Below are 19,599 nucleotides of genomic sequence, written 5' to 3'. Positions count from 1 at the left end.
TAATATTCTTCTTAGTATACATTGCCCGTTATTAAGATTTACTATTTGTATTTAGTTACAATTCATTATGGTTAAGTAATTGCTATGAATGGATTAAGATGAAGCTAAGTTTTCCAAAATTGGTAAGCTTATGGAACTCGTAGTTTGCTATAAAATTTTAAATATATTTTCATAATAAAATGAATACAGTTGTGATCTTTATTAAGCGGAAATTACTTCTTCAATCTAATCCGAATTAACTTCTTAACAAGGATCGACTCAATTCTGTGTGGCATTGTGCAAAATTTGAAATATATTGAGGCTTATGTAGTGGAAGTGTTTGCTCATCATTTATGACAATAGAAGAATTGTAATTGCAGCATTTAAACTTGCATTAATTTTTATAAATTTAAGATCATGTGCATGCCGGCCAGTTGAATTTGAAATCGTTGTCTGCTAAAAATATTTTGGCAACGAAAATTATTATGACTGTGTCATAAATAAATAAACAAAGAACTCGAGACACTATAAGATATACCAAGGCAGGCCAGGCAGACAGACAGACAAACGTACATATATATATATTGAGTGAATCCTTGGCAATGCTCTATACATATAAACATAATTGTTGGCCTGCTCATTAGCTGCTTTTCATTAGCCATTTAGCATGGGCTGTCATTTTTACAATAGTTTTTTTAATGGGCTGACAATTGAAGGCAGATATACATATAGCTTGTAAGAATATGTCTTCTATATATTTTGAGTGTTCCAAAAAAGCTTTTTGAGTGCTTAAGCAATTGACTCGATTGCGGCAAGCTTCCTACACCTGTGTGTAGGTATACTAAAAGTTTATATGTATGTTTAAAAATGATTTTTCGCTTATTTTTAGCAACTGAATTCAGTTTTGTTTTCTTGTGTTCTTTGCTAGTTTTTATTTTTCTGTACATATTCCACACACATTTCACCTGAGTGTGCATATACACGCCATAGACTATAGTAGTGTGTATATATTATATATATAACTGGCCAGCATTTCGTATTTTCTAGATACTTAGCGCCTAGCTTGCTGGCCATAATTTTATTTATTTTCTATGTACGATACACTCAAGAGATATAGAAATTTGCTTGAGGGTGTTTCGAGGTGTGTATGTGTGTGTGTGTGTGCTTATATGTTTGCCACTTTTTGGAATGTGTAATATTTTAAAAATAAGTTGGCGAATATGTAGCAAGCGCTACAAATGATAAATAAGACAGCTAAAAATAAAAATACAACTCGAACATGTTTATCAAACTAACAATTGAAATCAATTTATAAATTTAACTGCATGAAAGTTACAACAGAGTTTAGAAAATATACTTAGGTTAGGGTAAATAGGCTTTCCACCCAGAGGCCCCTTGGCCCATTTTGATGCCTGAATAGAAATAGATGGGGTAAGTGGTACTTTATAGGATGTTTTGAGGATGGGTTACGTTTCTGGATGCATTGGGTGCTCCACTGGAGTCACAAAATTGGGCCAGGGTTCCCAACTTTTCCACAGTGAGGCTACCCAGCTCCTCGTAGAAGAGAATAATCGGTGACGCCTACTGTGAAGTGCTGGGCAGCTACAAAGGAGGGGTTCTTCTTCTTCCACCATTCCATTTTGCCATGCGGTAGGTATGGAGGTACCCAGTTAAGACTCCTGTAAGCATCTTTATCCTGTTCTTATCTGTTCTGTATATCTAAAAATAAAAATAAAAAATTAATTTATTTTATCTATAATATTTGTTATATTTATCAATTTACCTGACTCCTCGTCTTCTTTTTGCTGGGTGTAGTTTGTTGAGGTCAGTGCTGGGCGAAATATTTCCCACTCTCCCGCTCACAGAAAAATTGGGTCAATTGTGTTATGATAAGTCAGTCACACACACTTACACACATTCACACTCAACTGCGGCGCATGTCTGCTATGCAGTCTATATATAGACAGCTAAATGTATTCTAAGGTGTTGGCAGCACATTTCCATAAGTGCACGACGCTTAGTTCAAGCAGCTCACTTGACTCTTAGGCCAAGTGGAGTTCAAGTGGCGCCTAAGCTGAAAAGCCAGTGAAAAACTCATTTCCGAACTAAAACTGTGCTGATTCACACATCAATAGGCAAAAGCGCATACTCTTTGCCACATTTATCTCGCAAAAAAAAAAAACATGCTTGAATTTTTTTCTTTAATACAGCTACCATATAGTATGTTCATAGCCTAGGCCCCAGTGACGTGACAAAACTCATGAATCATACAAAATAGCAGAAAGGAAAAATAAAAACAAATCTACACGATTTTCCTTCGTTGATTTTGTGAACTTGCCAAAGATCATTAAATGCTATAAACATTTATAGTTTCTAGTTTAAGATTTGTTGTAATTCATATGTATATAATTTATATACATGAATTTTTCTATTTTAACTATGTTCGTGCATTTTTCAATCTAGCTGACTTTTGACACAATTTTATGATCGAGAGCGTTTAATCTTCAGCAACAAATTTGATTTTTAATGTGATATTTATTTAAGGTATGCAGCTGGTTTTGATTAAATTAAATTTGAAATACATCTATATTTAATTTGAATGCATTTGCTGATTTGCGTCACTTGTTATCTGAATAGACTGTTGCTCAACCAAATAAATTTATTTACTTTGTGTTTATTAATCACATTTAAAATTTGTTCTAATTATATGCGCCTGATTTCAATCCACATGGTGGGCTATGATTGAATTAAGGTCCACCAATTGCAAATAATTATAATAAGTATTTAAAAATAGAACCAAAATAAAAAAAAAAGACTTCTGCAAAATTATATGTTAATCCATCCATTCATTCATCCTTCTAGTATAAATTTTTTTTCGTTATATTTTTATGCGCTTATGCGCTTAAATAATTTAAAAATGCCCTATTAAGGCCAAACTTGGATTTCGTGTTGCACCAAGTAATTTTAAAATAAGCAAATTATTATTTTGGCTATTATATGTATTTGTAATTCAATTTAAAGTGATTTAGACAAGTCGTTGTGGCCTTATCAATTTCGCCGCAGAGCTTTAGCCAGTGCACAAACCAACTCGATCGTAGCAAGAGCAAGCAAGCTGCTTAGGCTACGCGCCCACAGATGGCGTTGAGAGAGAAACCAAGTAATGAGCTCTACCTTGTGATTATTTAAGTAAAAGACTTGAACAAAAACAGTTTACTTTAATTTTACATTACTTTATTAACATTAATTATCAATTAGCCTAAACTAATTTAGTTCAAATAAGAAAGAATTCTATTAAATTGGTTAAACGCCGCATATTCACATAATTAACCAATATCACATAGGCATAGCAAGTGTAAATATAAGCCCACCATTGAAAATGAAACCTTTCCTTTGTCCAGCTGCACCGATGACCGATATCGCCAAAGCCATTATTCCGCTGCAACACATGGGCATGATGACGCTCTGTGAAGAGACGACGGAATACCGAGCCACTGAGGTAGACCACACTAAGGAGCAAGATGAGGCGTCGCAAATGCACCAGAAGTAGCGCCATATTGTTGTGTTGACAGCTTTATTGAGTTTATATTAAAACTTAGTATTAATTAGGTAATTTATTCAGTTTTTGCACTTTACACAGTGTACAATTTATTTTTGTTTTGGCTGCTGCGTTTTGCTTTTCTCGCAGGTTTCGTTTTGGGCTTTTCCCCAATTTTGCTGCTGGCAATGCTTGCCGAACTTTTCAACTAAATATTGCGAAAAAGCTTTTGGCGGCTTTGGCTACACACAAATAGATTTGAAATTCTTACCAAAAAATATATTCTTTTATCCCCCAACAACTTTTGACACAAATACTAGCCAGCGAACTGTGTCAGTTTGCCACTTGAAAGATCCACATAAAATGCCTCTTCAAATGCCCAAAGACTAGCATAAAGAAACCAAATAAAAACATAGACAAACACGCTTTAACTTCATCGCGCGCTAGGCGTATACGTAATATGCATACTTGTATACTTGTGTGCGTGTCTGTTGGGCACTCCAGCCAGCCTGCATACTAAAATGTAATAACCTTGAATATAAATCTATGAAAACACATCAAGTAGCGCACAGTTTGTTAACAAAAGCGTCTTAGATTGCAACACATTTCTGAATGCCGAAAGTGAGGCTGGTTAAGAACAATATTTAAATTAAATATTGGCACACAGAAGAGCGCAACGCTTGAGAGACTTTTGTAGGCTAAAGCATAAGAAGTGCGTCTTGCAACAACCGCCGTAAATGTAAACTTGATGCCAAATGCGTGAATTTCTTCTTTGTGTAAATACGAAAATTGTATAAGCAAAGCATAAACAAAGTAAGACAACAAAAGATCTATTGACTGCCAGTTGCGTTATATTTTTTATTATTTTTAGCTGCGACAGGAATTAATGGAATCAATATTTGCCTTTTACTTGGTTAATTGCTTAAAGTTGTAACAGAACAATTTAAACTACAAGAAAAATTTATTTCTATACTTACTTTTGATATCAATTAAATAGCACTAATCGTTTTAGGCTTTGGGCACCAATATAGACTGACCTTTGCTCTATGTTAATAAGTTCCTAACTGAACAGTTGGCAAAATCCCATGCACCAATCATAAGCTCAAAGCAGCCCACGCTGCGTATGCGTAATTTGTTTTAAGCCCATTGAGCTGCCAAACAAATCGATGTATAAATTTTAGCTGCTCAGGTACCACCCCTCATTTTAGCTTGCCACATTAATTTTATTATCTAGCACTTGCAGCTCTCTGCCTCACACCCATGCAACGCGAAAAATTCATAGAAATGATTAAAAGACCTGCGCTTGGGCACATGCAGCAGTTTTTGGGGCAGGTAGTCAGTCAGTCAGGCGCATGTTGCACCGATTTAACCGCAGAGGCAGAGGCAGAGGCTGAAGCTGAGGCAGCTCCACCCGGGAATTGTCGGTGTTCTGACTTTTATAGCTGTCGGTGTATTTTTTATGAGGCCAACCCGAAAAAATTCATTCTCTAGCTGTTTTGCTCTATTTGTTTGCGTTGGCGTCTTGCACGCATACAAAAAAAAATAAAAAGAAAACAACAACAACATACAAATATATATATAATTTTTGTGGCAAGCATGCGAAATGCACCCTCCGCTCATTTATACTTTTTTTTTAATGCAGCGTTGAAAGCTATTTGTATCTGTCGGCCGTTGGGCCGTTGGGTTGCTGGGTCAGATTAGGCCTCCAATATGTGGCCCATTGTATTCATTGCAATCCACTGCATGTCTCTCGTCAAAGTGTCGAGGCAGTTTTGCCAGCTACCCGAGCTATTAGCTATTGATGCCCCACACTTTTCACTTTTCACAGCTTTTCGGGCAATTTAGTGCCTGCATTGTCGCATTATCTGATTTATGACCGCAGCACACTCTTCGAACATTTTTGGCATATTCCTATTTCAATTAAATGCTCAGTAAGAAACTTTTGTGTTTTAAATAAATATCACATACAGATCCGATCATATGTAGTTGCTGTCGTTATTACAGTCACTCACTGAGTGCGATCAGTTCGAGTGTGCATGTGGTTTGTGTTTGATAAATTATTGCCAGTTGTTGTTTTTGTTGTTGTGTAAGGAGTCGCATTCTTAAATTTATATACAAGATGCAAGGGTTAATTAAAATGTACAAAAGTAAAGTATCAAGTAAATTATTAGAGCGAAAGCCTAAAATTTAAATACGACAGTCTGTTCAAGCAAGGAAAAGTTAATAGTTCGAACATTGAGAGTCAGAGGGTCGAACAATGCGAAAATGTGTGAAGTCCAATTGTCAGCAATCCGTATCCTTATCTACGTGGCTATATTTTGGGTGGGACATTTAAGGAAATTATGGCCATACAATCGCATCAATCTTGGCTTAAATTCTACTATAAAGATATGAAGCTAATATTTGTCGCATTTTGGATGTTGCTCAAAATTAAAATTCATATTTTTATAAATCTATTTCTGTTTAATATTAACCTATTTTTAGTCGTAGCAAATAATTGTCATCCTGTCATATGATTAAACCAAAACAATCACTTGATTAGTCATGCGAATATAGCTTAATAATGATAAAAAAATGAAATGATCAAAAGTGAATTTAAATAAAATTAAATTTAAAATCGAGCAATAAACGCTGAGCGAAAATGAGCGTCTGACCTGACTATTTACATATAGCCGGTCGTCCGATATATTTTTTTGCCAGCTATACGCGTGCCCATATGACACACTACAACACACTACACACACACACACACACACGCACACGCACACAAACAGACAGATTGAGAATATGTTGTATTTATTTCAGTAGATGCTTGCAATTTAAAAACGCAACGGGCGCAGCTCTCTCGAGCACATGAGAGCGCTAGAGAGATAGAGAGCGACGCGAATACACACGATCGTGCCGAAAATATATTTACTATCTATACACGCAACGTAAAATCTATGAAAAATCTCGCAGCGCAGAGATTTTCCACAGCATGCCGGGCGCAGTTTTCCTTTGTCAACGCGCCGAGTCGCACAGAAGAATAAATTGACGCGTTCGGCCGCCGAGACGCCGAGATAGACTTTTGCTAAAAGTGAAATAAAAATAGCATGAAAAGCGTAGCACACAAAATAAGAAGAAAATAAAAGAAAAATTTCATTTTAGCGCATAAATAAAACGCTCTGTGACGTGTCGCATTTGCTATAGAGCCAGAACTTAGCCGGGTTGGGTTCGGTTGTTGCATGCAACCAAGCAACGGCAACGGCAACAGCAACGGCAACGGATAAGGAAAAATAAAACTCTGTGGATTATGTAAAGTGGCAAAGGAGAGACTGTTTCGTGTCTTCAATCAAAGTGCAGGCTTTTTATAAATATACATATATTTAGCCAACGCCAGTAAATGTATTCAATTCATTTTCTCAGTTACTTGCAATCGCTGCCTGTATCTGTATCTGTATCTGAAAGATAAATACCATAGATTGAATTAAAGTGCGCGCAAGTGTGTAAGAAACTTTCAACTGCAAATGTCATTTGAAATTAATTAATTGAATTTAAACAGAATTGAAACGCAATTCATTGGCTCGCATTAATTTGGCTGCCAAATCAACGTAATCAACATGTCATCCTATCGCAGTTATGTAAGTAAATACTCTCTATGCCAACAATTAGTTGCTGTCTATGTCTATTGGCTATGGCTGTGTATCTATTGCACTGCTCTTGTGTCTGCTGAATTCCATTGAAAAAAACACTTTTGTTTGCAAACTTTGGCTTTTTGTTTATTTCAATTTGTTGCTCATGTGTACTATTAGCATCTAGTCTATGCTGGCACCCACACACCTGCACACATGTGCACAATATTCTATACACACCTACACACAATTACGCTTCTAAGCATTTGTTACATTGTATTTCGTTGCTATTTTGTTTCGCCTTCTCCCTTTTGTTGTTTTTGCCAAACGCTTTTGGCTGCTTTTTTGTTGCGGTGTTCAATGGTGTTAATGGCCCAGTTCCATGATAAACAATTTCAGCAATAGTAATACATATAGTAACACAATAAAAAAAAATTCAAATCTCACTCTCAATCTGCTGTTGAGCTGAGGCTTTCGCAATTGATTTCGAATTGTTTTTTTCTTTTTTGCAATTTGATTCAAATCCTTTTCTTATATAAATGATTAAGGCATATCACTTATCATCATTTGTTAAAATGCAAAAATAATGTTGACAAAAAACTAATCAATCAATCAATCAACTAATCAATTATTGTATTCTGAGAACTTAATAATAAATTTGAACCATTCTATTTATTTATTCCATGATAATCATTCTAAGAACTCTATATCGCTTTTAATGACATGATGAAAAATGAATTTAATTTTTTTTTTATTAAATTTCGGTTTTAGTTTGATGCATTTCTGCCCCAAATGTGTTTAAGGAGAAAGTTCTTCCCAAACTTCCCCATAGCATGCATTTCATATTCAAAAAACATTTACATAATTTTGAATTAATTTATTTATATAATATAATTGATTTAAATGGAAATATAAGAAAACACCACCAAACAATGGAAGCATAAGAAAACACCACATTTTTCTCACTCCGTTTGGAAGAATGCAGTGCAGTTTGGATACTTGCAGTCTTTAGTCAGTACAAACAGGCCAATGCCCGAATTGATCCTGTCGAACCATTTTGTTAAGCATTTGCTGCGTAGGTCCCTTTAGCTTCTTTTCATCCAATGCATGTTGAATAAGAGAGACACGTTTCCCTTATTTTTTAGGTCCAATTAAGTCAACGCTTTTGCTATTTGTTGTCGAAAATCACCTAAGTTAACCCACTTTTCAGTGGCCTTTAGCCTTAGCTAAATGTCTATGAAAAATATGTAATAAATTAAAAATGGCTTACAATAACGGTAAGCCTGTATATAAGTATGAAGTATTTGCGTTAAGTTTTTATGTATGTGTATGTGTGTTAATATTTTGACGAACAAACGCAACACATTTTGTCTGACTAAAGGATTGCTCATTAGGATATTCGGGTGTGTATCTTGGGTTTATCTTTTCAATAAATTATTTATAAAAGACATGTTGATACCTACACATTTCCTAAAAATGTCCAATTGTTTTTAACAATTATTAATTTTTACCTTAAAGAATATTTAGCTGACATACGACGGGCAAAAATTGTATTTTAGTAATCTTTTAATTAAATCAATAAAATTTGAAACTATAAATGGACACGAACTTAAAGCCTTCATTTCATTTTAGTTCGCAATCTCTTGGCTTAAATTTACAATAATACCTGCCCTTTTAAATTGTTACTAGACATAGACATGTGTATATTTCCCAGCAATCCTTTCTTTTAGTGCTCCCCAAGTTGAAGAGGTGTCAAGTTGAGCGACTTAAGGGCAAGCTGTTAAACTACCCAAAGCATAAATCAATTAAAGATTTGGTGCCTCTCTCCACCCAAAAAAAAAGAAGAAGCAGGCGCTTAATAAACTAAACAATTTATGCGTGCAACAACAAGTCTTAACAATTTTATTTTTATAGCTACAAATGTAGAAGAATATAATTCTGTTTTTATTTCCACGTTTCCACACAGTCGTTTGTATAACGCCGACTGCAGTCTAATGTCGCTTGTACAAGATTTTTATGACCAAAAAGGAAGTTGTAAATATTTACGAGAGAGAGAGAGAGAGAGAGAGACGCATAAGTGGGCAAGTTTGCCACTTAGCTCTGGCTGTCTAATTAATTAACAAAGTGTGAACGCGTCAACGATTTGTAAAACATGAAAAATGTGAATTCCAAAAGGAAGAGTAGGCGCTGCTAGAGTTTCGATTTTGTCGCTTTCATTTTTTTAAGAGTTCTGTTTCAGTATAACAAAATAAAAAACGAAATACCTAAATAATGCCACGACGTCGTCGACTGCGTTGCAAGGATGAAGCCGCTGCTATCTCTGCAACAGGACGAGCCCGACGAAAGCCAAGGCAGCCAAGAGGAGCCGCTCGAAAGTAAAAGCGATGAGCTGGATCCGCCCATCGAGCTGCTGCCCCCCATTCCAACCAACAACTGGGAATACAAACTGTTTCCAGAGCTGCACAATCAGCTGCCCTGCTTTCCCACCTACTCCGATGTCTTTGGCCAGCGCACGGATGTGCTCTTCCAGCAGCAGCAGCAGCAGCAGCAACAGCAACCAGCGCAGTCGTCTGAAGAGTTGCCGACGCCGACGCCGCCGCTATCACTTGCTGCCAGCACTGACAGCTTTGGCATGGCCGGCTTGGTCAACAACCTGCGTGCCACAGCCAGCAATGTCAATGCCTTGCAGCTGTGCACGGGCGAGGACTTGACCACATTCGGTCTGGATTTGGCCAGCCAGGGAGACATCTATGTGCACTTCAATGGCCCCTTTACGCAGCAGCCTGCGGTGCGCAGCACCGCCAACTGCGCCTTGGAGCTGGGCATGCGTGGCATGCGCGATGCCATGGAGAAGTATCCCATCAAGCCGCCTGTCTGGGATCCATTTGTGCCAGAGACTAGAGATTTGGGCCTACTGGGTTCGCTGGCGAAATCGCCGCAGTCTTCACAAGAAAATTCTGCCAAAGAATTCTGATAACTAAAACTGTGTAGTAAACCAAATACAAGAGACCATTTGAGCTAGACACTGATACTAAATATGGTAGGCTCAGGTTTGATTTTAGTTCTCAGAGTGATTTCAGATATAAAGGAGTCGTCACATAAAGTCCTGAACCTCTTTTTAGTGCGACGCAATGTAAAATTTATGGTGGGTCTCTCCTTCGTCTAATCTAAAAGGGTGTGTCCAAATCCAATACTGGCAATCGGTGCTTCCATATAAATAGCAAAAGTCATCAAGGCCAGCATAAAATTACTACTGCTAACAGCATTTTTATGCATTCGAATTCTATCTTAGATCTACAAAAACTTTGAAATATCTGCTTAAGTCTATAAGTCTACATTGAAGTTGGTTCTACGATCTGACTTTACACTAAATCTAAAATTAAAAAAAATTAAATTTGTGTACATATAGTTCATAAAATAGAAATTGCTAACTTGTATACTTTACACATTTGTTCGCTCCATTTGAAAGGCTTTGGCCACTGACAGATAAGACAGACTGTTTCACATTAAATGAAACGCCTGCCAGCACACAATCTCTCCTTCTCTCTCACTCTCTCTCTCTCTCTCTCTCTCTCTCTCTTTCTCTCGTATAATTGAGTTTGCATAATAAGGCTGTCAAAACTTTAGAGAGACAAAAAGTACACATGGCATTCAAACTGTGGCCCAGCTCGTAGTTTTGCATTTGTTTTCTGTTTTGCACATTGTTGGTTGCTATTTGTGTTTGGCATTCCATTTCACTGAGCAGAAAGCCACAGCAACAACAATAAAAACAATTTGCAGCCAGTGGCGCCCTTCTGGTCTAACGCACTGGGCGACCGGACCGGCACTTAAAGTACTTAGGAGCTGCCCGAGCATATACTAAGACAATATACGATATTTTTTATGATACATGTCATTTGGTTGTGTGTTTAGGTGTGTGAGCTATGCGTGTGTGTGTGTGTGTGTCTGGGGCGTTGGCTGTTTGGCGCCAGCTAGAACACCGAATGCCGTTAAGCTTCATTTGGGACAAATTAGTAATCATCATGTGGAATTTCTAGCACCATTTGCGTTTAGGAATTGCGCTTAGGACTAAACATTTCGGAGATGTAAATTGTTTGAGTTTATTGACAGTTTCAATAATAGTTCAGCAATTTACAAACAACAAATGATCTTAAATAATCATATTAAAATGATAATGATAATTAAACGGAAACAACTGACAATACCCCCATATGTCCTCTGTTTTTTTTTTAACTTTTTGATCTTATTTATTTATGTATTAAATGTAAACATATGTACAATTGTATACATCTTACTAAGTCTATTTAAAAGTTTAATTACTGTCTGTCTTTTGCATTATTTTTTGGCCTTTTTGCCAGTTTTTTGTTTCTGCTGTGCCAAAAAACTATTAAAAGCCAACACATACATATGCATGTATCGTAGATTGAATTCTGTTTGTTGCACGATCGAATGATATGCCTTGTCGCCCCATAATGAAACCGTAAAGGGCGCAAGTTTACGGCGTACAGGCGATTAGTACGCAGATGTTGAAATAATCGAAATGAATCTGTTTACACGTCGAAATTAATTGAAAAGCGCGTAATACAGCGCCGCTTAATTGAAAATGAAATAGACACGCGCATGAAGAACAATTTTTCTGTTCTAGGGGTGGAAGCCAGAACGCATTAAAGTTGGGCGCAGCCAACTTTTTGATACACTTTGATTAGGAGACACACATATGCTTTAAAATTTAATTATGCCAGAAATTATCGATCCGATCGTGATAATATAATTAGGCTTATGTTTCTTGAATTTAAAATAAAACCGCTAGAGTACTGCTTGCAAATAGAAGTGTCTACATACCGTATTGAGACAGAGCTCTTAAAGTCTTCGAATTTTGGTAGCTCATACGAACGAACAGAGCCCAATCGTTCTGATATTTTTGGAATCGGTCGAGAACATGATAAAGCGTAAATCCTTTTTTTTTTTTTCTAATTTGCGTGAGAGGGAGGGAGGAGATAAAAAAATTTATATATGCAGTTTGGCTCGGGTGTAGGACCACAGACACATAAAATTGGGTTGCTGTAGCTCAATTAGTTGCTGAGAATTAGTCGCTCATACATCCAGACAGGCAGACGGAAAGACAGACATGGGATCCTTTCCCTTTTTAAATGATACCCTTTTCAATTATTTATAAAAATGTCAAAGTGTATAGAAACGCGAGGCGCATTGACGTTTGGCGAGTTCAAAGCGTTTTGCCTGGTCCCTCAAGCAACGGGCCGAGGGCCGCATTGGGGTCGCTTGCTTTGAGTGGGGGAAGGGAGTGTTGATGGGCATGTTATGTTGCCAGCGCTCGTTTGTTGTGTTCGGAAATTGTGCGTGCGAATAATTGTCGAATGCATCTGTCGATGCAGCTGGGCCATGCATGGGTGGAGGTGGGTGGGGGTAACAATCATAGCAAGTGCAGCAATCAATCAATTTCATTTTTCTAGGACTGCCAGCTGGCGCTCTAAAAACACTTAAAACATGATTAATTATCGATAACAAGAACTATCAGAAATTAATTTTGTGACTAATATTACGATTTTTTACGCAGAGTCCAGCGAAATTTACCAGTTTTGTATTGAAACCGTAATTTATTAAAAGGTATTTTGTCAAAGTTGACGAAGCAAATCAAATTTAATTTTGAATGTGACTATGCCAAGTACAAAGCTAAGAGCTAGCCTTTGGAATGCAGAATTTATTGGAATATATTGGCCCCAGCATAAATATATTAATGCATTTCCAATTTCCAAACAATTTACAGACACCTTGGAAATCAAATCTGGGCAGCTCCTACAAATCCAGCAGCACGGTAAGCTTTATGAACTTGATTACAGAATTGAATGTAAACTTATACGAACCTTTTATTCTTACAGTATGGCATAGGCGCCGATCTACCCGGCAGCACCTCACGCTACAGTTCGCTTGCCTCGCCCAGCGCCTATAGACCCTCCTTCTCGGGTGGAACCTATCGCATAAAACGTGATCCACCAACCACAACGCCAGTGGGCAGCAGCAACAGCAGCTATGTCAGTCGGTATGGCAGCGCAGCCAAGTCTAATGCCAAGGAGACACCAGCGGGTAGTGATAGGACTAGTCCCATCAAACGATATACAGGCGTGGGTAGCACCAGTAGCAGCAGCAGGTTGGGCAAATATGGACGATCAAGGGATCCTAGTCCCGTGGCCTTGGAGCATACGAATCGATGTAAGTCCAAGTCACGGGATCCGAGTCCAGTGTTGGAAAGCGCAAGAAGTAAATTGGGTGGGACTAGCTACAGAAGCAGCAACAGTGGCACCAGCAGCGGCAGCAGCAGCAATAGAAATGGTTACAGCAGTCGCTATGCAAGTGCGACAAGACTCAATGGACATGACATGGTGGATAAGTCTATATCTTATTTGACGACAAGTGATTTCCATGCCAGAACTGCCAGCAGCAGAGCCAAGGCAAAGGAATTGCGGACAACAGAGCTGGAGAAGGGCGAAGATAAAGTACAAAAGAATGGGGAAGGAAAAGAAGCAAAACAGGACGCAGAGGCAGAGACGGAGTCAGAGTCAGCTGAGAGCTTTGTGAGTGTCTTGGTAGTTACCAGAGCCACCTCACCCACACCACCGGGCAGCACCACAGTGCAACGTACACGACGCATGGACATAGCCAAGACAATAGAGAAAACCGTGCAGCGCTCAACCAAACCTAAGCAGATGGTGGAAAAGGAAATACAATCGGATCGCCTGGACGATTCAACGCGTTATTTGCGCTTTAGCGCCGGCAGCAGTAGCTCCACCTACAGTCCACACAGAGATCGCATAAGCAGTCTGCGCTACAGCGCCAGTCCACAGTCCACTACAACTAGTAGTCCCAGCAAGGAGCAAAAGCCGCTGAGCAATGGCAACAGCAACAGCAACAGCAACAGCAGTGCCAGTAAAACAAGCAACAAGTCCAAACTGTCACCACCCAAAGCAGTGCGGCTCAATTGTCGACAGTCTTCGGTGGAGAATTTGGCGAACAAGCCACCTGCAGCTCCTGCCAAAGCAGAATCGCCTACCAAAAGCTCCAGCAGCAGCCTAGCAAAATGGCCCTGGCCCAATAAGGACTTTCGCAAAAGTTCGCTGAATGTGGGACCCACAGATAGGCCCAGAAAATCACGGACGCCCACCAGCAGCGGTGGTGAGTCCGAGGAGCAACAGCTGGAACGCTCGCCCAGCGCAGGCTCGGAATGCAGTCAAGGATCTGTAAGCTCGGCCAAGAAGGCAGGCAAGCTAAGCAAGCTGAAGGCGCATAAGAGCTGCACGCCCAGCAGCAGCTCGGATAGCGAAAAGAGCGGCGCCAAGAGTCCCAAGAAAATTGGCAAAAAGAAAGCTACAGTAAATGGCAATAAGGCTACCAAGCAAGAAGAGCAAGAGCAGCAGAAAGAGAAAGAGAGCGAGCATAGCAATAATAAAAATAGCGACGCTTTGGCAACTGATTCACTGCAGAAGCTGCAGAAGCTTTCGCAAGTATCAAATTTTTTTGCCGCACGTCAGCAAGACGCAAATAGTGAACCGATCTTTATAGAAAGCTCCGAGAGTGGCGAGGGCGAAACGTCCGAGCAGCCAATTATCTACAATAGTCTTACCTTAGACACTCAAACGAACGAACCGACAACAATTACAACAACAACGAATTCACCAACGAATACAACAACGAATTTAACGAACTCGAGCAGCACCACACATTGCCCCAAAGAAACCAGCACCGAGCTTAGCAGCGAAGCCAGAGAAGAACAAGAGGAAGAGGAGCCCAGTTGGTGGCAGGATACGAGCCTACAAATCAATACAGCATCCGCTTTGGATTACAATAATAAAGGAGAGATGGCGCCCTTCAAGCTGCGGCAAATAGACTCCGGAGAGGAGCGCGATTGGTGGCTACGACAAAATGAGGAATCGGCCGAGGACGATACTTTAGCAGAGGATACGCTAAACACCCTAGACGAGGAATGGAGCAGCAGCAAAGTTGAGCCGAGCGACAGTCCCAAGCACAAGTTTATGCCGCGTAGTCGCATTTCACCCGAGCAAGATGCTTGGTGGTTGGAGGATACGCCGGACTCTACACAAAATGGCCAGACAGAGGAGCAGGACCTAAACAACAATGAACACCATGTAGAGTTGACCATCAAGCTGCCCAGCAAAAGCGCCCAAGCCACATCCAGTTCGTCAAGCGATAGCGCCAAGCGCTGGTGGCTGAACGGACCTGCCAAGAAGCTCTTCAATGTGCAGCGCGTAGATTCAGGTGAGCGTGCCTGGTGGCAACAGCAGGAGCAAGAACCTCCGCCGCCACCAGTCCAAGCACAGACACTGGCGCCTCCAACGCCGCCGCCGCGCATTATCAAGCATTGGGAGTCAGGTGAACGCGCTTGGTGGCTGCAGGAAGCAGAAGAAGAAGCATTGTCAGTAGCTCCACCACCAGCAGCAGCAGCTCCAGTAGCCGTAGCTTCCATCGACGAGCTTGATCATCAAGCCGAGCTCAGCAACTCCTTTTACTCCGTCCGTCCACCACCACTTGGTCAATGCGCCAGTCCGGTGCCGTCCGAGCGTCCACTTTGCAGTTCACCATATGACAACATTCCAATGCCAAAAGTTCAAATGCCCGCCGCGCCACAATCCACGCCCGTCTCCCCCACGCCGCCCACTCCGCCGCCACGCTACTCGTATGTGCCGCAATCGATGCGCGTGGGCGACAAGCTTTTCATCTCGCGCCATCAAAACATTGACGAGCTTTTGGGCGGCGCATGCCGACCGCTCAGTCCGCTCTTCTACAGCAGCGCTGCCGACAGCGAACCAACACCAACCACAACGCTTTGCAGCAACGAATATGTTTCTGGAGGAGATTACGCCGGACCAGGTGCGCATCCATGACAGCACCGCTCAGCTGCCGGTCATACAACGAATGCAGCGGTGAGTAGAGAGAGCTTTTTGGCCGCTGTGCTCAAAAGCTCGCTTTGTTGTGTGGTGAATTTCTTACATACGCAACATGTGGTTGCCTACGCGCTAACTCACGCTCTCTCCCTCTCTCTCTTTCTCTCTCTTTCTCTCTCTTTATTTATTTTGATCTTGCAGTGATGTGGAGTGGTTGGAGAACGGCAACGCGAGCAACTTTTATATACAACAACAGCAGCAGCCGCAACAACGCAGCCAGGTAAGTGTTCTCTCTCTTCCTCTCTCTCTCTCTCTCTCTATCACTTTTGCTCTTTGTATTTCCCTTACAATTGCTGCAATTTTGGCAACCTGCCCGGCTTGTTACGTTATCGGCCGCTCGTCGCCAAATGATCGCCCACGCGTGTGTTTATTTACAAGAATGTTATACACCTCTAAGTTTACCCTAAGTTAGCAAAGGGCATAGGTGATTTCTTATTGGGTTTGTAGCTGTAGCTGCTAATAGCGTAAGCGATAAAAATATCAGGCTATTCACTTTGGGAACGTCATTATTTAAATGAAGAGCTTTCGCTATAAATAAAAGTTAAAGTCCTAAATGCATCATTCTACGCTCTTTAGCTTCAAGGTGTCAGGGTTTACGGGAAATTTTAATATTTCAAATGCGTCACATATGACCTTATGACTTTATTACTGCATTAAATAAAAAAACCTTCAGAAATACTTGGGTTTTCGGAAGTTCAATTCGTGCTCAAAACGTAATTTACATATAGTAAACCTGGAATTTAACGTCAGAAAGTTTAGATTCTCCAGAATTTCACACTCAAATATATTTTTTGAATAGCTCATGGACCACCCTACAAAAAGTAGTGATAGTACTTGGAAGCTTTCCTGTTATTTCCAGGTAAGCCGCAAGTTTACAACAGACTCTGTGCTCTTAAGCCTAAACGATATATGAATGTGTGTAGGGTGGGGTGCCTGGCAAAGGGCAACACACCCAGAGTGCTAAAGGATTGTATCTCTCCCGAGAGATACGGTCTTGAATGACAGCTCTCAAGTGTGGCCGTGTGACTCATTTACAGCTGCTGTCGCTGCTGCGGCTGTGGCTGTGGCTGCAACACAAAGCGCTAAAATATGATGATCTTAATTACATGCTGCCAAGCTCAAGATCTCGACTTGCGCTCAAAAATTCCCTCACATTGTGTCGCTTCTTTGGCTGCGCTCCAATTTTCATGTGGCTTATATGGGTCAAAGAGCAATTAGCAACGTGATTTGAGCCATAAAGCCGACAAAGGTTAACGCCTGCGTTAACAGCGGCAGCTCTTCATTAAAGCTCGACTTGCCGAACCATAAAAAAGTGAAAAATGACAAACACAAAGAAAAGTTCCCAGTCCAAGCGTAAATATTGTCGCTTGTTTACGTTTCTTGTGTAATTGTTGATTTTGTGCGGCCAATGTGACTATAAAAAACATTCATAAATTAAAATCGAAAGTGCATTCAACTTTGTGCAAAAATTTGATAATATATCGATCTTAACAGCAAATTGCTTATATTTGAATTACCAACAATTGTAATAATTTTTAAAATGATCTTGAACTCACATTATTTTTGCTCAACTTTTGATTCTCTAATGATTGTCTAGTAGAGTCACCCACCCTACATTAGTCATACCGAAACGTAGATCCAAAAATAAATGCACGGCATTGATGCGTAAAAACGAAAAATAACCAAAATTAAATTACATGTTATAAAAGACATTTTGTCTTATTTAGCACAGCTGGCAATTGCCAAAATATATTTACACAGACATACAGTGCGTATGAGTATGTTTAGCAACACATTGAAATACGCAATTGTTTTTTAATGACATCAACTGCTAAGAGAGTCTCGTCGCTTTTGAGTCTTAATGACTCACTTGGACCAATTTCAATGCCCCTTACAAGCAGCAGTAGCTTACTTAACATAGATACATACACATACATACGTGCATAGTTATTTACTTATAAAAACAAAGTGAAGAGCCTAAAGTCGAGCTAATGAAAGGCTAACGCTCAATCAACGATAAAAAAAAAACCAAATTGTGGCACACGTGCCTCCTGCTGCAGGCGACTATTTATAGCCCTACGCACACACTCACACACACACACACACTCACACACACACACATACACACAAAGATGCATAAACATGCGAATTGCAGGCGCAGCTCAGTTTTATCAGTACTCAGGATTTCAGTGCATGTTCAATTAAAAAAAATTGAAGCAGCGTGTGCTGTAAATTTGTACAACTTGTATATAGGGTGCATCGATATGATGATACGCATAATGAGAAAAAAATGATATGGCGCCGGATTTAAATCTTGCATCGTTAAGAAAATAAAACAATGTCAACCATGCATTAAAGGTGGGCGCAGCCCAAAGTGTCCACTTTGACGAGGGGGTCGCCGCAAAGACAAAAAAATACTTTAGCGAAAATTACCATGACGACACGCTTTACGAGAAAATCGTCCATGCTACAGTACTTTTTAATATGTTGGGGCAGGTATCGAAATTCTAAAATAAACTCGATGTCAAAGTTTGGTGCTCTAGACAAATCAATTCATCTCGACATCCTGATTAAGAATATATATACTTGCTATACTGTCGGCCACGCCTTCTTTTGCCTGTTAAGCTCATTCAACAAAATTATAAATCCTTTTGTACATTTTATGTACATGGTCTAAAAAAGAGCAAGAAGCAGCAACAACAACATGTTGCTATAGATGCAACTCACCTGACACACACACACGCATGCACACTCACAGCAACAGAGTGAGAGAGCACGTGAGTTAGTATGAGAGCGAACAAAATACACCACACACACAGCCAGCCGTCTAGTATTCCAACCTGCCTCACTCACTCACTCACGCTCGCTTAACTTCTTCGTGTTCGTCTTTTTGTGCATTTTGGAGCTTCGTTGTGTGGTTGTCGCCCCCAAAAGCCGCTCGACAATATTCGCTGTCTAGAGTTGCTTGCCGAACGTGCTTACGTACAGACGTGCTGGACGACGAGCGTCTGCCGCGGCGAATAATAAATATATAGCAGCTGCCGTTTCAGCTGCGCGCGTCGCGTTTTACCTGTGTGTGTTTCAAGTGTTTGTGTGTGTTTATTATTGTTGTTATTGGCAACGTTTATAATACTTAAACTGAGTTTAGTGGACACAAAAACTTGGTAATTTAAATGTGAAAAAATATTGTGCAAGCTACTGCAGAGTAAAAAATAAGTATGCGAAACATAAACAAATTAACGATTGCTTCAAAAGCAAACATCACTAGCTGCAATTTATTTAAATATTGATTTTTTTCTTTGAGTGCCACTGTGTCAAAGTCACACACATGCTGACATAAATTTATGTACGCTGGTGTAAGTTTTTTGTTGAAGTCTTCATTCAGCGCAATTGTAGTGGGCGCCAAAGCTTTAAGCCTTGTCCACAGCTCAAGCTCAGTGTCAAAAGTTCTTCAGCAAAAACTAAACGAAAAAAAAGGCAAAATAAAAATGACAATAGG

At 39.9% G+C, this 19,599-nt stretch overlaps 3 protein-coding genes across 4 annotated transcripts; 2 read left to right on the top strand and 1 right to left on the bottom strand.

The window, feature by feature from the left end:
• Positions 1-3,239: 3,239 nt before the first annotated feature.
• On the bottom strand, positions 3,240-3,640 carry LOC108599366. The gene has a single exon (XM_017986171.2). It carries the CDS (start codon positions 3,530-3,532, stop codon positions 3,251-3,253), a length of 282 nt encoding a protein of 93 aa, XP_017841660.2. The 5' UTR covers positions 3,533-3,640; the 3' UTR covers positions 3,240-3,250.
• Positions 3,641-6,512: 2,872 nt separating this feature from the next.
• Positions 6,513-16,320, top strand: LOC117134805 (uncharacterized protein DDB_G0284459-like). Of its 2 annotated transcripts, XM_033293776.1 has the most exons (5): positions 6,513-6,999; positions 7,056-7,134; positions 12,911-12,958; positions 13,023-16,079; positions 16,242-16,320. In XM_033293776.1, the coding sequence occupies exons 2-4, from the start codon at positions 7,114-7,116 to the stop codon at positions 16,038-16,040; spliced, it is 3,087 nt and encodes a 1,028-aa protein (XP_033149667.1). In that variant the 5' UTR covers positions 6,513-6,999; positions 7,056-7,113; the 3' UTR covers positions 16,041-16,079; positions 16,242-16,320. The 2 variants fall into 2 exon arrangements, with proteins under 2 accessions (XP_033149667.1, XP_033149666.1); XM_033293775.1 differs by having other exon boundaries at positions 6,513-7,134.
• Positions 9,339-10,146, top strand: LOC108599803. Its single transcript, XM_017986876.2, has one exon. The coding sequence runs from the start codon at positions 9,428-9,430 to the stop codon at positions 10,097-10,099; it is 672 nt and encodes a 223-aa protein (XP_017842365.2). The 5' UTR covers positions 9,339-9,427; the 3' UTR covers positions 10,100-10,146.
• Positions 16,321-19,599: the final 3,279 nt, after the last annotated feature.

Source organism: Drosophila busckii, chromosome 3L (genome assembly GCF_011750605.1).
Source record: "Drosophila busckii strain San Diego stock center, stock number 13000-0081.31 chromosome 3L, ASM1175060v1, whole genome shotgun sequence".
In the NCBI taxonomy this organism is placed as follows: Eukaryota; Metazoa; Arthropoda; class Insecta; order Diptera; family Drosophilidae; genus Drosophila; species Drosophila busckii.
The sequence above is the reverse complement of the archived record's forward strand: the minus strand, read 5'-3'. Positions and strand labels throughout refer to the sequence as shown.